The sequence below is a fragment of the Morone saxatilis genome, unplaced genomic scaffold, assembly GCF_004916995.1.
Source record: "Morone saxatilis isolate NCDOM2014 unplaced genomic scaffold, NCSU_SB_2.0 Contig18, whole genome shotgun sequence".
Lineage (NCBI taxonomy): Eukaryota > Metazoa > Chordata > Actinopteri > Moronidae > Morone > Morone saxatilis.
In genome coordinates, this window is record NW_023339740.1 from 12,166,618 (window position 1) to 12,184,444 (window position 17,827).

A 17,827-nucleotide genomic window follows, 5' to 3' on the forward strand; every position below is an offset into this window, starting at 1 on the left:
ACCAAGAGTAACAGTAAAAAGATAATTGAACTAATCCATTATTATTTAATTACACAATGTCAAGTGTGATGCATTATGGGTCAAAATCCATGCGGCTGATTTTTATAGATAAGATATATATTGTGTTATGGTTGTGTAACACAATTTGAATTCAAGTCATACTGGGAGAGAACACTTCTTGTACCTCGTCTGCCTCTTTCCATTGAGAAGCTGTTGTGCCATCACTGAAACTTTATCAGCCTCTGTGGTGACAACGCGTAGCTGATCCAGGAGGCTGGTTGGTGGGAACTCCTTTGTTTCTGCCTGCTCCACCAGGCTGTGAAGCTCTTCCAAACCTGACCGGAAAGCAGTACAAACTCTCAGAAAGTATAAAATATAATACATTGCGTATCTCCTTAAAATGAAAGAGAGGTAAAGGCATTTTTTAACATCAGCTTCTAACCTCTTTTCTTGTTTCCTTTGTTCTCCAGGATTTCCTGCACGTTGCAGACCCAGTCTTTATAGGACTCTGCACGCTGCGTCACTGATGTCATCATGGAATACAACTCATCCAGCATAAACTTGTAGCTGCAGGAGACAAGACAAAACAAAGCAATGGATATACAATGTTTATTGACATTTCTCGTAGGTGACAAGTTTTTTGTGATCATAATTGTTGTCAAAGTATGTGATTTTGTGTAAATGTATTTACTTTATTTACATTTAATATAAAAATACAAGCTCCTTTTATGATAAAAAAGAAAATCCTTATCTATGTAGCCTTTAGCAAGAAAAAAGGGGGTAGCTTAACCGATGCTGTTCAGTTGTCGTGGCTACTGAAGACTCACCGGAGCGTAAGGTTGCTACGAGGGCAGGAGCAGAGGTCCTGGGCGTGGTACAGGCAAACCATCTTATCAGGACTGCAGGCACAGGTGATGCCAGACAGGTAGCAGGTGGTCCGACACTTGCAGCACTGCTGCTCCTCATCTGGGAGCACCTCATAATCAACTTGTCGCGATTGCACCACACCCTGGGGACGCAATTTCACACTCATTAGAGCTTCAGGGGAGACAGAGGAAGTAAATGAGACAGATGTGCAAACAAATAGTCTTCCAGTGTAAATCTTCTATTACGATAAATGGCTTCAAAAGTTCCAATTTATCTCTTGATGCAATAATTTAGGATATACCAGCTTTACTATGACTGCCTCACAGGAGCTAATACAACAAACTGAGACCATTCAGAGTCATAAAACTCAACAACTGGCTCTGTTCAGTGTTTTTTTGCAATAATTTAGACCATAGAGAAAGTCTATTCATTGTGCCATATCAACTGTTTGTAAGGTAACTTTCCATATAAAGGCAAATTACCTCCACGATGTCTATTATATGTGCTAAAATACTAAAACTACTGTGTATCCTGCCATCATTGAGCTTACTTTAATCTTAATTTTGAATGAATAAAAATAAAACAACAGATCCTGAAGATAAGAACTACTCACCATCTTCTTTATCTTCTCTCTTAGTTTCTCTTCTTCGTAAACCATGATGGTCATCTCCTTCTGCACTGCTGCTGCCAGGTCGACATCCATTGTTTCTGCTTTACAGGCCATGTTACAAACCATCTCATCGTGGGAGAAGACGCAGTACCTGCTCAGCTCGCGATAGTGAGCCACACAGTTACGGCCAATGGGCATCTGTCAGAAAAAATACAGTCGGGTTTGAGTTAGGAGTGATGGGCCAACAGGAGGAAGAACAACAACAACAACAACAACAACAACAACAACAACAACAACGACAACGACAACCCTCTACTTGTGAAAATCAGATTTTTGTACCATACAGTACAGTACACACTTACAGTACACAACATTTATTTAAATTCTGTGACACATTAAACCCATTGCTGATCATTATTGGAAAACCAACCAAACCAAAACCACGATTCTGCAGCAGAAAGTCTTTAGAGGGTGTGTGGTACATAGGGACTACATTTGGTAAATATAATCTGGTACTGTGCAAACAAAGACAAACAGATTTTCTTACCCAGTCCATGGTGCAAAAATTGACAGCTTCAGCAAAGTTGAAACCCTGGTTGAATCCACTGTGGTAAGCTCTGGGGAAAGTGATCACAAACTCGCCTGCACATTGGTTGGTGCGATAGATCTGGTTAAAGGTAAGAAAAGAAAGAAACATTACAAGGCACAAGGATTAACCATTCCTGTTTTTACAATAAAGAGGATACTAACTACTTACTACAAGTAAGGAATTCTGTCATCACACTATGAATAAATAAAGATCCAACTTGTTTCAGACCTTTAAATGTGATGATTAATAAATGAAGTGTAACAGAAGGTTACCGGGACGCCGTTGTTCATCAGCGTGTTGGGATTCATGATGGTGACCAGCTGGTGAAGGAGGTCTGGCTGGGACTCGAACAGCTCAGGTGCCAGATTCTTCATGACTGACTCAAGGTGCTCTGCAGCGTAACCAGGGGCCCCATACCACGTCTTTGGCTCCCCCCTGCGCATATGATCAAAGCGATTAGTAAAAAACACTTAATACCAGACTGTAACCTAGTCTACAATAAAACTTATAATAAATGCACAATGGATTTCAGAGAGTGCTCTCTACCAGTGAAGGTAGTTTATGGAGTAGCTCCAGTGGTCTTCAATGTGCCAGCAGAACGAGGAGAAGCACATGCCCACATATAGCCAGGGTAACTTCATCCCACAGATGTCGGCTGTAACGTGAGTCAGCACCGAGGCATCCAGGACCGGCATGTTGTTCAGGTTCCAGCCGCTGCTCAGGTAATGCTGCAGGTCAGAGACAGGTCTCAACACTCCACGTCTTACTCAAATATAGCCCTGTTCAGTTTACAGCATTACAGTAGTTATCAATGGGAAACGTCATCATAACAGAATATCAGTGCTGTTCTTCCCCAGCTATCAGTCGAAAACTGACATTGCTTTAAGGAAATACTGAGTTATTTTGACAACATCGTCTGTAGAAGTTATTTTTTCTTTGATGATCATTGTATATTAATTATTGTGGGCAGACATGTGGTATGACCCGTATTTTTAGAGTTTCAGTGAATTCAGTTCAAATACACCAAGTTACAGAGAACTTGGTGTATTTGGTGTAAACAGAGTTCAAATATAGAATTTCAATAAATATACCAAATATACAAAATGCCAAAACTACTGTGTATATTTTAGATTTGCACCTTGACGCTAGTCAAATATAATATCATCCTAATATCATCCCCATAATAGCAGACAGATTGTACCTCATCCTCAGGAGATACTTCAAAATGGCCATTCCTCACAGGGAAACCACTCCCAAACTCCTTGGAGGCGATATCTGCTCCATACTCGACGGTTACATCCTCCTCAATGGTGCTGACTAGACGCCAGAACTCCTTCTCCACTAGTTCAGTGGGAACCATCTAAAATACACAAATAAAAGATGGTGGGATTGTGTGCCGTATCAACACTAATCTAGATACCAAAGCTAGTTTCATCACATGTTCAAACAGATTAAGGAAAGTAGAACATGTCAGAATGTGTCTGCTGGAGCCAAGGACAAGATCACAAGGTCTGCTTTTTCCCTTCTAGACCTGTAACCTCTTTATGCAGTAAGAGTAGATACACAGGATGTGTGTGTGTGTGTGTTGGTGTGTGGATGTGGGTGTGGTGCTGTGTGTGGTGGTGTGTGTGTGCTGTGTGTGTGTGTGTGTGTGTGGTGCTGTTGTATGAAAGCGGGGTTGGCAACATCTGATTAGACAAACAGGACTCTTTCTGGAAATATGTTGTCAATGCAGCCCTTTGTTACAGACCAAAGTGATAAACGAGAAGTGAGAGTTCCAAGACTGTTTTAATCTTAAAGATCTCATAAAATCTGCCTCAAACATCAAGAAAACACGTCTGAGATATAAACAGAACAATTTCCAATTATTGAAATATTTTGTAGGTTTGCTGGATGAATGAAAAGTCAACACCAGTAATACAACAACAAACAACTTCCGTTTCCACTGCTTATCGCTCAAGTCATGACAGTTTATTTTAACATTTGTAATTTCCTTACAAGAGTTAATTTCCTCCCCATCTTTTCAGTTGGTTCAGCCCTTTATCACAACCTGGCTCATTATATGTCCTAGCTATAAACAGCCAAAATAATCCCAAGAATTTAATGATCTATTAACAGACTTTAATAATTCAGTAATGTCAGTTTCACGCATCAACCTTTTGTCATCTCTTTGTGCCTGTTTATATGAAGGTGCAATTAAAAGGTGGGCATAAAAGAGAAGATATATGGAAAAGCAACTGTCATACATATATTTCCAGCTCACTGACACTTTAATATCAGTAAACAGAGATTAATAACCACTCAGATATACAACTAACAAGTGATGCAAACTCACATGAACCGGCATGTTAAAATAATCAGACTTGAAGGAATCGGCCATGTCTCCAAAGGATTGGAGGGTGTAGCTCCTGCTGGCCTGCTCAAAGCCAAAAGCGACAGCAGGTTTGCCACATTCCTGTAACAAATGAAATAAAAATGAAATATAAAGTTAAAAAAACACTTGTATTATACAGTTGTACTATTATATGTGAGGAAATCAGGCTAATTTGTCTGCCAGGATTTAGGTCCCTGGGGGTTCAGGGTCTGCAGCTCACCTGAGCCAGGCACTTGGGACATCTCCAGTCACCTTTGGGAACGTCGTGGAGGGGAGGGATCAGACAGAAGATGTGATAGCTGTCATCACAACCGTCACACAACAGCAGGCGGTCCTCAGCAGTCCCACTGCCACATACCAAGCACATGTACTGGTCCACCTGAGGAGACAGAACAACTGTGGGTGCTGCCTTTGTTCAACACTACAACAAGGATAAATGTTTCTTTAGACTTGCACAATATTGGAATTATAGCGATGTAAGGCAACATTTTTACACAAAACAATATACTTACTTTGTTTACGGGAGGTTTGTTTATCTTGTTTAACACATATTCTTCATAATCTGTTGGATCCTCCTGTTTAATGGGCTCCTGTTTAATGGGCTCCTGTTTCACCTCAGTGACTGCCATCCTCACTGAAGGATAAAGACGAAGGCTCAGTGGACGTTTTAACATTCTCCAGTAATGTCACTTATTTTAACAAACACGGCCCCCTTTTCTTTGCTTTGTTCTTACCGGGTTCTGGTTTGACAGAATACGTTCCCATCCTCCTCCTGAGATTGGGACGATTCTCACAATCTTCGCCAGGTTCGGTTTTAATTCTCTGTCGGAGTCACAGTGGGAATCACAGAGTGAGACAGAGAGAACAACAGTTGTACATTTTACTGGTTCCTCAATGAGAGGACAACCTTTTCACTCCTAATATAATATATAATAATATAGATTAAGATCAGCTGCTCCTCTGTCATATTATTCCAGTGTGTGTGTGCGTGTGTGTGCGTGTGTGCGTGTGTAGTGCATATGAATACAAACATTTACTTAAATGTCCAGCTTTAAAGGACACACATTAAAATATCTTACACATAATGAATTAAACATGGTGACAATGTCAGAGAACAGAGGGAGAGATCGGACTCACTTCAGATCCCATTCGTTTTGCCCGGCGGGCGATGCTGCAGATCTCCTGCGGCTGGACAGACTGCCGCTGCGGCAGGTCATGGGGAGTGTACTCCTTATCTTTAGTGTCATTGGTCAAGGTGGCCCTCTGCAGAGAGAAGTAGGTAAATGTGATGAAAGTGATACCAAACACTGAACAACACCGACTAAAAACTGAACAAACGATGTTAGTATGATGACCAGATTTAGCCTTCTTTCTAACATGTATCCAAATAAGGTTGTTTATATTTTTATTAAAATATTTGACTAATTAAGGACCATTCAAAGGGATAAAAGTATCACAAACAGACATAGTAACAAAAAGCTGTGCTCCTTACATTTAACTATAGTACCAGTTTTTGGTTTTTTTAAGATCTTGCCTCTAATACATGACATTTTGAACAATATCAAACACTTGGAGCCTTCCACTAAAGAGTATTTCTCTGCACCTTGCTTCAGTAAATGTTTGTGCAGACTGTGTCAAGAGATCTTGATTTGGCTGCATTGTGATTTTTTATGCTTATTAGATTGCATAAATGTTTTACTGAGTGTACAAATGCACCCGTTGTTGTGCCCAATCCCTGAAGACAGCGGCACTCAAAGCCTAATTTGAACAAACTCAGTCTTTGATAACTGTGTCACCGCATCATCAGCACTGATCAGCAGCAACTGTGGCTGAGACGCCTCAGTAATCAATACCTGCCACTGTTCTACAACCTTTGTTTCTATGACCAAACTAAAACTGGGTCAAAGGACCACTTTAACTTTAATTATAATCCTGTCAACTACATTAATAATGTGTATATTGAGCCTGTAGTGAAATAGTTCTAGTCAGTAAATACCAGTGAGTTTATTATAATGAACTTTGTAGCTTGAAAAGGGCTCTTAAATGGACGAAACGCACTATGAATTCTTCCAACATCCACTCAACTGTGAACAACAAGAATATCTATTGCTGCCCAACTGGGAAAAAACAAAACAAACACAGGCTAAGACAGGACGTACAGGCAGATTGTCTCCAGTCTGGAACAATTTATATGGGTAGAGGATCCTCTCATAGTGTGCCCGCAGATGGGAGCCAATAGCTTTGCCTGGAGCAAAGCCCATCTTGACGGATATCCTCGTCCAGCGGCGCTCTCTGCAGACTGCATCGAAGCCACCTTCTTCATTCACCAGCTACAAAGGATAGAAATGATGAATTCAGTCTATGTGTAGGAAGCGGTTTTATAGTCAAATGTGAATATTGTGAATATATTATGAATAAATGATTCATATTTATAGAGTCTGGATTTCAAAACCAGTCAAGATTTGCATGTACCTTATTCAACTGGTAAAGATCCAAAATCTTTCTTTCCACGTGAGGGATTTTCAGAGTGCATCCCTGAAGCTCCCAGAATTTAGCTATTTGATCCAGGAAGTTGAGCTTAACTCTGGTCTGAGCCTAAAGTACAATGAAACAAAAGTTAATTTTGTGTATTGAACATTTTATTGTGCATTTGTTAACATGATGGCAGTTCAAGTAGGAAGTAGGAACAAAAATTAAATTACTCGTGACCTTTGTTCAGATGTTGTCAACTGCCCAATGACCAATTTTAGAGAAACCTACTAAAATAATCTTCCAACATTTTCTCTCACCGCAACTGACTGACCACAGCAACTAAACAGCTTAATCTAATTTATCAGACATTTTGAAGCATGTTTTACATTTTGTATTGTTTGAGGAAAATTGACAGAGACAGCATGTCAGCATAAAATCAATTGACAGGATTTTCTTTATTCAGCAAACATCCCACATGTACGCATCTTAAATACACAAACAACAAATAATAAATGAACGTACCTCCAACTCATTGAGTCTTTGTATCCGTGGTGTGAATTTCAGTCTGTCAACATCACAGGCAAACGGTGGCTGCCAGTCCTGAGAGAATAAACAAAAACACTGTATTGTTTATGATGCTCGTACTAAAGCAGTCTGTCGGAGAGAGGATGTCACGAACGAGGCACCATGTGAATGATGGGTAGTTAAAGTCACAAACCTCTCTTAAGGATAAGGCATTCTTGTATATATTATTTATTTTTTGTCAACAAATCCCACAAAAAACACCAAAACCAGCAGTGTGTCAGTATATTCAGAGCTCCTCGTTCAGTCAGCGGCTCTCAGCTCCATCACTTCCTCAGACTTCAATCTTTAAAAACAGGTAACAAATATATACTTCCCATTTTTTAGAACAGCCCAAATCATTTTCTCAACCAGCTGGGATCTGTAACATTTAGCAACAGTTACTCAAACAGAATCTTTTTGTTGCCGACTATTTTCAGCCTCACATTTGGTGCACTGTGTACACCTGCAGGACACTTTATGTGGGATTGACCTTAAAATAAACAACAAATATAGAAAACACTCAGAGTACCAGAGCTCTGTACTGAACACAGTTTGGAAAAGAGGTTTAACTGAGTTCTTAACAACAAATGAAAACTAGAGGAGAAAGACCCTTCGTCTGCTTCTCATTACATCAATGTGATATTTTAACATCTGTCTTCTGATCCTTTGTTAAAGGATGCCTGTAGTTAATAAGGAGTAAAAATATAAATCTAATCTTGACTAAACACCCACTAAATCCAAGAGACTGCAGCTCTTCTAACCTACAGACTGTTATTAAAGACAGGAAGTCTTTGTGTCTGCTCTGTGCCAACATGCTGTGCACAGGGAATCAGGTTGGTCAACATCGACAATCGAGTAACGGTCGATTAAATGTACATTTTGTGTGTGTGTGACATCTATTTATATTAAACAAAACTAAGGTGGTAAATAACAACAGCATAGCAATTTTAGATTTGATGTTAAAACTAAACAATTTATATTATTTCTATTTTTATATTTTATAAATGTTTGTCCGAACCTTTGAATAAAAGTCACTAAAGATGTGAATCCACAGATGATCCCACTGCTGCGTGTCTCTAAGTGAAGGAGCTCTCTACCAACCTACAGACAGACTAAACACAGTCGTCTGATATTAATGCGCTGCACACCGACTCACACAAGACCACACAACTTCCTGTAAGACGAGAGAAGACGGTGCCTACAGTGGCTCAAGCGTCGGTGAGATAATCTCAGTTTTACATCGTTGAACGTGCGACACCACACTAATGCTGATCGGTCACAAGTGAGAATGTTCACAAATAAGACAAAAACAACCTGTGAAACTGCGTCCTTTAGTGTGATAGAAAGTGTGTAATCCTGGCCACACTGAAGCTGGTGATGGTGTACGGGCTCACAGGACTTTCTTGGCTAAAGATAAAAAAACTAAAAGTTATTAGTACGAACAAAACTCTGAGCGTGTAGAGCTGAAATGATCCTGCTATTTCTACAAAGATTCCCACAATCTGACACTGAGGGGCAGACAGAAACACTTATCCTAGAGATAAGATTCATGTTGCCCTTCACACAGTATGCAACAAATGTTCTCAGACAATCTTACACAAAAACACACAGAAATCCATTAACCCTAAATAAAGAACTGAACAGATGGTTACTTTTCCTTTAATGGCTCTGATTCTTGGTCTCAACGCTGTGTTTAGACGGAGAGAAAAAACCAAACCACGTTATAAATACCGATCTAAATCAGATCAACCAAACAGGCTTGTATTGCTCAGAAGCAGCAACTACAACCATCACATCTTAGCAAATGCTCCCACCGACACTTTATTGCAGTGAAAGGGGGAATGTGCCAAACGAGCACTCAAGAGGTGTAAACTGATCATGTGACCTGATTCAGCTGGGCCTGGAGATGAGGCTACAGCTCTGAACTAATTCAAACATTAACTAATATTTCTTAAATGTTACAGAAACACGTTGTTCATCGTGCGTTTTATAACTGACCACCTACTGCAGGCAGTGTTACTGTGGGATTAGCACTTTAACATGTAAAACGTTACACACAAGATTTACTGGATGTGGACAGGGCTTTTTTCTTTTCTTACTAGGATAGAAATGCTGGTTGGAGTTGGGGCAACAATAGCTGCATTAACACCACCTTATCATCTGTAGACAAAGCTGGATTAGAACCACAAATGTCCTGGCACAAAAGGAAAACAATCGCTTTAAAACATATGAAAGTGCACTGAGGTTTTTTCTTTTTGACCCATCCACACACACAAGTGTGACCCCACCAGTTAACGTTAAGCACAATTTTGGTCCAAACAGGACAAACCTTCCGCAAAGTGGAAAATGGCGAATACAGGCGGCGAGAAGTTGACCACAAACGGCCTCAAGATATCACTGACAATCTGCATGTGTGCTACGAACATCTACAGTCAAAACCTGATCCCTGTAAAACCTTGAAGGCTGCATACCGTGCACCAAGAAATCACTGATCAAAACCAGGTTGTTACGTCTTCTTCCTCTTCTTAAAAAAAAACCACAAAAAAACCCCAGAAAAAGGTTACGTTTATAAAAAGGCAGAAACAAAGAAAAGAAGATCTCAGATTATATCTAATCTAATCTAAAACACTGTTGTGTACCTTCACCATACAAGCCTCCAGGATGCCCAGCGCTGTCCGCTTTATACAAACGCACACACTTAGAAATGTAGTGAGTAGAAGTCCACTCTCAGTGAGCTCAGATTCACGTTGCTGGAGGATTTAAGATTGTTTGTTGGTTTGTTTGGCCCGCGCACAACCCCTCGGAGCCAAAATGTTGATCTGAATGTTCAGAAGAAACTGCTGGTGCATGACACAGGACAGCGGACAATGGTGCTCGCACAGAGCAGGACAAGTGGTGGAGGTGACCTAAAAAAAATGTGATTTCAATTAAATATCAATTCTCCTTCTCGCACACGAATCCGATCTAAGTACTGGTCTAGTAGAAACAGGCGTTGTGTTTGAATTCATTGGATCTGCTGCCTCTTACCATATGGTATTTAGTTTAAAACGGTCATAAAAATGCCAGTAAACAAACGACTTGAAGCTAGAGAGCGTATTCCCAAATATTTTTAAATAATACATGGTGAGTGAATGGGACAGCCAACAGTTCCTTGGACTTATTCAATGTGAGGATGAACGTGGATTCAGCACTGCCTTCTTTTGTACACGAGCTTTATTCAACCATGCCTTTAAATGTAGCTTTAACAGCAACAGCAATCTCTTTTGGTTATATTATACTACCCGCCCTGTCAAACCGAGCAAAAGTGGTTTTTACAGCTTCCTAATTTCTTCTGAAAAACAAGTCTCATGTTATCTGGTACGCACACAGATCAAAAGAAAACACATTTTCAACGTAAGGTCTTTAAACTGACTCACTGATGACTGCCAGAAATTACATTAGCCAGCCAGTCAGTCAGGATGATATTATTTATTTATTTCTGCAGAATTTGCCCTTTTATCTAATTTGCCTGTAAGCTTGGACACACCCTTGAATAAGGTAACAGCCATCAGAAATAAATGTGGCTTGAGTTTGAATTATAGGGTTAAAAAAAATATATATATATATATATATATATATATAAGTATATATCAATAATTCCTTTCCAGCTCATTAAAGACTTCATATTCCTCTCCATGTTGACTGAAGTGATGTGTGGATTATAGCAGAAATAATCACCCAATTTAAAATAATAACATCACGAATATGATATAAAACGTCCGGAACTGTTTTATTACAGTCACAATAACAGAAAACAACTTCGCACACAAGCCCCCTGTCAACAGAGAGCATGAGTGTAATTAAAGTGTTTTCGGGATAAAGAGAAGACATACGACCCTCCCTCCTCCAATAAACATTGGTCACCGAGCACGTACGAGCGAGTCCGACAAACTGCGGCTTCAAACGGCCCTTATCGACGGTAGCCTAGGTTACCACACAACGGCTAAATCCGAAAGTTATAAGAAATATGATGGTGTTTTAACTAACTAACTAACTAAAAGAACCGGTTCTTTAAAAACTTTTTTATTTTCATTTCTTAATGAGCTATTTCCGTGCAGCCCGTCCAGGAAGTCGTTTCATCCCTTGCGCGGAACGTAAACAATTTCCTATTATATTTGCATACAGGGCAAACTTTAAAAAAATAACATAGGTTTTTTTGAATTAATGTTTTAAAAAAATAAAGTGCGCTCCGTAACTATGCAACAAACACACGTATGTCCTTGGTGGTTGAAATGTTTAAAAACTTGATGTGTTTTTCACCTCTGAAGTCTGAAGTGCAAACACAACACACACACCACACACACACAACACACAACACACACACACACACAACACACACACCAAACCACACCCCAAACACCTCCTTCTCACTCTCTCTCCTCCTCTTCCTCTCTTTTTGTTCTCGCTCTTGTCTCTTCTCTCTCTTCTCCTCCGTCCGCTCTGTCTCTTTTTACTGTGTCTCTTCTCTCTCTCTCTCTCTCTTTTCTTCTCTCTCTTTTCTTCTTTTTCTTTCCCTCTCTCTTTTTCTCTCTCTCTTCTCTCCTCTCTCTCTCTCTTTCTCTCTCTCTGAGCTGACAATCCAACTCGGGAGCCGCAATCCGCCATGTTGAAATCTGTCTAAAAACACAACTTTGCCTGCTGCCAATTCAACACACACACGAAGAAACCCCTGAAATGAATGTTAGAAATGAATCCTCACCGGCGGCGGTCGGATCTTGCAGATGCCAGTTTTCTCCGCAATGGGTCGTATTTTGTTGATGTACGCAAAAGGGTCGGCAAATTCCTCCCAGCTGGGCTCAAAAACAGGGCACTCCGGAGGGGGAATGAACTCATTCAGCTGAGGTTGACTCATCGTTGCATCTTCGTTATGACTGTTGGCTGAAATATTCTTTGTTGTTGTTTGTTGTTTGTTGGTTTTTTTTAAGGGGGGGCGGGGGGAGCCTCCTCACGCCGAATATGCTCGCTTTGAATGCCTTGTCTTTTCAGCTCATGCCCACTCTCCACTCATTGAACTCAAAGACGAATTATCTAGTTGGAGACGAGAGGTGACAGCCAGAGACGGTGTGCCTCCGCTGCACAAAGTAGACACCCTAGGAATTATTCACACACACTCACACGGTGGTTAATATGTGTCTTATTTTAGATATTATTACACATGCTAACATTCATTGTGTTTATAGTCGATTCACAGCTCGTATAGTGCGTGTTCATTATGAGTTATATCCTGTTTTAGACTCTGTTAAGAGTCAATAAACCACCTTCAACGTAATTTAATCTACGTTCGCGTCCTCATAAATAACCTACATTAAGCTTTAGCCTCACACAGTTCGCACTATATTATTATTTAACGTTATTTAGTTTATTGGCACCGTGGTTTCCTGTTCGATGCGTTGGATTCGAGCACCGTGTCCGCCCGCCGGTGTACGGACCACGGAGTTGAGTCCGGTGTTTTTCAAATGAAGTGATTAATCGGATCCGGTTCTGTCTAACCCCGCCCGGTTGGACCGAAAGAATAGACGTTAGCGACGGAACGTTGGGTGCTCTAATCGAACACACCCACCAGATCGCTGCGCGCTGACCGGCACTTCGTTTTTAAATGGTCTAGAGGAGCTCGCTGATTGGTCGAGACTGTGGTCATATGTTGATAGTTCAGCTGTTAATGTTTTTAATAATAAACATTTTAATGAAGTCATTTGTTCTGCGCTAACTCATCAACATTTGCACGGTTATATCGTATACATTCTGTGTTTTTAAAAACGTGCCACGGTTTAAAGGTTAAATGTGCACGGGGTCACTTAACATTGTAGGGGTCTCCCTTTGACCTGATGGTGCTTTTATTAGTCTGTTTGTGCCAAAAGAAAATCAAATATAAAGGATCTTACTGTTAATATTTGTTCACACCTTTACTTCCTGTTGCACATTGATTTAATCTATTGTTGGTTGTTAAAGTCTTTATCTATTGAGTGTGTATTATATTTGTTGACATCTATTTTGTCTAATGACAATGTTTTATTAATATTGTTTGTCAGTCTCACATTAACAATCACACAAACATAAAACCATGCAAGTATGACATTGATTTAACCCTCTATAAAAGTTAAATACATTCCTTATGTAAGCACTTACTAACTGAAAGCTAACTCTTGACAATCTGTGTGTTGAACGCATTATAAAGCCATTCTGAGGCAAATCTGTGACTTTGAGTTACATAGTTACTGTAAGTAGAGCGTTTGAGCACAGTCTCATAGATGGGATGTGTCAGCTGAGGATGGCACACCACTTCATTTGTTTCACTCTGTATATGAGACTGATTTGAATGTCCCTGTTCTCTGTTTCGTTTTAACTTCCCGTTGGTGGATTTTGGACAGTAGATTATAACGGTTACACAACACAGGTGTCTTTCAAAATCAACGGCACGTATTTGCGTAATTATACAAAACTCTGAATCTCTCTCAGCTCTATTGTCCTAAATGTTTGGTCTTTTATTTTTTATGACATAATTCTACATCTTCTGTGCAAAACCTGCGTGTGAAGTAAGTAAAATAAGGTAAATAACAGTGTTGTCATTTCACCTATATTTTATGCCTCATTTTATAGTATTCAGAAGATACTCTACTTCCACAAAGGGTTTTTTGCTTGAAAACACACAAAGGGAAGCAAACACCTCCACACACTGTGGTCTGCTGGCAGCAACCACTGATAAGGTGAGACTGAGCTGACAGAGTGGGGGTAGAGCCTTTAGTTGAAGGGCCACAGTGCATACAAAATAACAATTAAAACATAAAATAGGCCACAAAATAAATGTATCAAATACTAAAATGACGACATCTAGTGGCAAACAGTAGACCTACAGCTTAAAACAATGAACGTGTGCTTTTAAAGAGCTGATTCACACAAACGTCAAACCCTACAGGCTTTGTGTAAACTCCCTTTATCTTTAGGGTGTAAACACAGAAATTGGGACCTGAGGTTTCTCAAAAGTGAATAATCTTTTTAGGGTTGCAACAAATTATTATTTACCGTATTTAATCACCTATCAAAAATGTTTTTGGTGAATTGATTACCTTATAAAATGTCAAAAAACGTGTGAAAAATGCCCATCACAGGTTCTTCAATGTCTGCTTCTGTCTGACCAAAGCTCTAAAACCCAAAAGTATTCAAAGTACAACGAAAAAAAAGGTAAAAATTTAACTTTTACTGATATTTCTGCAGCTGGAATTAGTGAATGCTTCGTATTTTTACTTAATAACTGACTTTAAAGAGTCATTTTTGTGAGTTACAGGACACAGAGATCAGATTATTAAGGAAACAGCTGCAGGATGGCGTTCAACATCCCCCAAAAACACCTTTATTAGAACAGGATGGTCATACTGTTGTCACTGTGAGAGGAGACTGAAAGTGACATGATGTACACGTAACAGTATATGTGTGTGCGTGTGTGTTGGGTTAAGTTGAGCTCAACTGGGTGTAAATCCATGAAAAGATGCATAGCCTGCCAACACATTTTTTTTTTTCAGTTCTTGTGGGCTCACATATGCATTTAGACTACGCATGATTCACCCTTTCCACAGCCACGTAGAAACTCTTCTTGTCATCCAAACAGTGCCAGCCGATTGGTCCAATCTCACAATCTGCACAGATGAGATACTTGATTCTCCCCACGTCGTTAGTGAAGCCCACATTCTCAAAAGTGTACATGTCGTCCACAAACCAGTGGGCGGTCAGAGTGTCGCCGTCCACTGAGCCCTCCGTGGAGTTGAGGCCGCTCTTTTTCCGCATGGACGGTAGGAACAGCTGGTGGGAGAAAACACAGTCTCAGATGACAGAAAAACACCTCTGAAGGAACCCAAAATCTGTAGTAAGGTCGCCATGTATTTAAGTCTAACTGGGATGTCTGTTTCTAGTTGGAGTAGCTGGAAAAAGCAGACTACATCACTCTGGTCCGCAGAAACCTCCACTGGCAGAATACAGGATCCTCCTCCTGGTATACAAAGCTCTAAATGACCCTCAGTATATTATATTTATGTTTAGAAACCTTGCATATATTCCATCAGCATTTTTAATATGTATAATATATAGTAATATAGTATTTATGTGTATATATGTTTATATATATAATATGTCAGTTATATTTGTTTTATTTACTGTTACAGGACGTTTTCAGATCCTAATTGTTCATTAAAGCAGCAATAAAGTAACTTCCATTTGTCGTTTATTCTGGCGCCCCCTGTGGACAAAAGCTGTAGTGTTTCTACCACCTTCTTTCATTGATTTCAAGGGGAATCCGACAGTATCCGACCCAGTGGCAGGCATTAAGAATAACTATATAGAAATAGCCTGATGGTGTTGTTTGTTTATGTAGGTCATATAGAGGCATCAGTATTAAACTGATCCTTGACGTAGGTTTACGAATAAGTATTATTAGATAAATGTGCTTAAAGTAAAAGTACTAACTCATTGTTATTTCTGATGTAATCATCAGTTATTATGTAAGTAGTAAGTGTAACATCTTTGTCTTTAAAATCATTGATAACTCCCTCCTCCAGATAAATATAATGGAGTGCAACATGTTCTAGGAATAGTAGTGTACAAAAATAAAGTACATAACATAAAAATGCTCACGCTTTGTACCTTAAATGTGCACTTACAGTAAATGTACACAGACGCATTGTGCCCACTGGTTTTTATTATCCTGTACATTAAAGCAGTATTAAATTAAACTCTATTTATATGACCTGTGGAAATACTAATTACAAACCAACATAATATCCAGAGCTTGGAGGCAGCTGTGTGTGAGCCACACCATACCTCTTTCTCTGCAAACAAAGCCATCCCCGGGCACAGCACCTTGGATCCGCAGCGCTGACACACCACAGACTTGCTGTTCTTGCCTTCGTCAGAAACCAGGTCGGACCGGTCCGGACTCTCTTTGGACTGCTGACTGTTGTCCATCTCTAACGCTGACAAACCACAAAGACACTTTTAAAGCACATGAAAGGATCGGGACAGCGTATATCTCAGCAACCCCAGCAGACAGTAACTAATGAGAGCTGCAAAGATGGGGCGCACCGGAACCACCGTCGGAACCACCGTCGGAACCTTTGTAGTGCGGAAGTCCGTGACAAAGAAACCCACTAATGTTTACACTTTACGTTTATCTGCTACACATAAATAAACCCGAACTACGGGCTGACAGCTCACCACAACGAGCGTTAAAAACTACAGTACTCTCTCTTTACATGTGTGCTACCATCTGTGACTGAAGATAAACACAAACAACAACACAAACAACAACATCACACGACACGCTGGACGGAACCAAAGCACACACCTGGATGTGGAGGCGGACACAAGGCTGAACACCGCTGTAAACTTATGTCTACGACTGTAAACACGTAACACAGACAGGTTCGCTCAAGCTAGGCTAGCATACTAGCTAGTCTTGAAGTGGACCAGCCAGTAAATGCTCTCGTTCAGAAACACGTGGCTGTGACTTGGTTCCGCCTTAACAGAGAGCAACGCAGTCTGTATGTAGGTAGTAAGGATGGCAGTGAGGTTCATTTTGTCTCTAATAACTGTGACTGAGCTATTTCAAATGACGGAGATTTTAAATAAATGGTGGTCTGTGATGTACTCAGCTTGTTTTAGATATTACACCTCAATGTAAAAATACATGTAAAGTAAAAATACACAAGTATTTCCAGCAAAATGTATTTAAAAGGTGCTGTATCACTGGACTATATTATTCATCATTCCCACTGGATATACACTAAAGGAAGCCCAATCCAGGTCATGTATGAAAGAATAGGATGTACGATATGTTTCAATCTCTCGGACAGTGTTTTCATTGATACAGCAGAAACATTTCCACCTAGAGCGTCAGAGGTGAGTTAGTCGGGTGCAGTGCATCATCCAAAACAATCATTTTAAAAATTGGATATGTGATGTTATAACATTGCATTTACTCAGTATTCTGGTCATGTCTGTTTCATTTTTTTTATTTTGCACAATTCACTGTTATATAAAACCCAAATGTTCATAGGACAGCATAGTTTGCATATTGATGTAAATACAGATCAGGAGATTAAAAATTTTCCTATTCTACAAAAAAAGAGACTGTGAATCCTTGAAAGAGGGACGTTATCTGAGTGCTTTCTAATTATGTCTGGTTTATATCTGTGGACTCATCCCCAGCAACTCATTCCAGGAGAGAAGGCCTGACGTGACGTGTTTTTTTTTATGGTGATAAACAAGCGATAAGCAGTAGACTGTGTTGTCTTCACAGTTGTTTACTGCTGATGTGACACTCTGC

At 39.9% G+C, this 17,827-nt stretch overlaps 2 protein-coding genes across 4 annotated transcripts in view; both read right to left on the reverse strand.

The window, feature by feature from the left end:
- kdm5ba (lysine (K)-specific demethylase 5Ba) overlaps window positions 1-12,367 on the reverse strand; it is a 17,272-nt gene extending 4,905 nt beyond the window's left edge. Inside the window, exons 1-17 of the mRNA XM_035662606.1 lie at window positions 12,215-12,367; window positions 7,435-7,512; window positions 6,913-7,035; window positions 6,600-6,770; window positions 5,578-5,703; window positions 5,175-5,262; window positions 4,953-5,074; window positions 4,661-4,819; window positions 4,402-4,521; window positions 3,268-3,426; window positions 2,613-2,794; window positions 2,339-2,501; window positions 2,025-2,144; window positions 1,481-1,675; window positions 828-1,009; window positions 443-567; window positions 185-335 (exon numbers count right to left, since the gene is read on the reverse strand). Coding sequence (XP_035518499.1) covers window positions 185-335; window positions 443-567; window positions 828-1,009; window positions 1,481-1,675; window positions 2,025-2,144; window positions 2,339-2,501; window positions 2,613-2,794; window positions 3,268-3,426; window positions 4,402-4,521; window positions 4,661-4,819; window positions 4,953-5,074; window positions 5,175-5,262; window positions 5,578-5,703; window positions 6,600-6,770; window positions 6,913-7,035; window positions 7,435-7,512; window positions 12,215-12,367 — 2,417 coding nt within the window. The remainder of the gene's footprint in view (window positions 1-184; window positions 336-442; window positions 568-827; window positions 1,010-1,480; window positions 1,676-2,024; window positions 2,145-2,338; window positions 2,502-2,612; window positions 2,795-3,267; window positions 3,427-4,401; window positions 4,522-4,660; window positions 4,820-4,952; window positions 5,075-5,174; window positions 5,263-5,577; window positions 5,704-6,599; window positions 6,771-6,912; window positions 7,036-7,434; window positions 7,513-12,214) is intronic.
- A 1,872-nt stretch (window positions 12,368-14,239) lies between these two features.
- Window positions 14,240-17,008, reverse strand: rabif (RAB interacting factor). 3 transcript variants are annotated; one of them, XM_035662626.1, is made up of 3 exons: window positions 16,847-17,008; window positions 16,363-16,475; window positions 14,240-15,309 (listed from the first exon to the last, which is right to left on the reverse strand). In XM_035662626.1, the coding sequence occupies exons 2-3, from the start codon at window positions 16,465-16,467 to the stop codon at window positions 15,061-15,063; spliced, it is 354 nt and encodes a 117-aa protein (XP_035518519.1). In that variant the 5' UTR covers window positions 16,468-16,475; window positions 16,847-17,008; the 3' UTR covers window positions 14,240-15,060. The 3 variants fall into 3 exon arrangements, with proteins under 3 accessions (XP_035518519.1, XP_035518517.1, XP_035518520.1); XM_035662624.1 differs by having other exon boundaries at window positions 16,324-16,475; window positions 16,847-17,007; XM_035662627.1 differs by lacking the exon at window positions 16,847-17,008 and having other exon boundaries at window positions 16,363-16,800.
- Window positions 17,009-17,827: the final 819 nt, after the last annotated feature.

What these genes read in the sequence shown, in the direction of transcription:
- rabif (XM_035662624.1), bottom strand. Translation starts at nt 16,467, where the DNA reads ATGGACAACAGTCAGCAGTCCAAAGAGAGTCCGGACCGGTCCGACCTG. An exon ending in CTTTGTTTGCAGAGAAAGAG is followed by an intron (nt 15,310 to 16,323) that starts GTATGGTGTGGC and finishes TTCTCCCACCAG; the next exon opens with CTGTTCCTACCGTCCATGCG.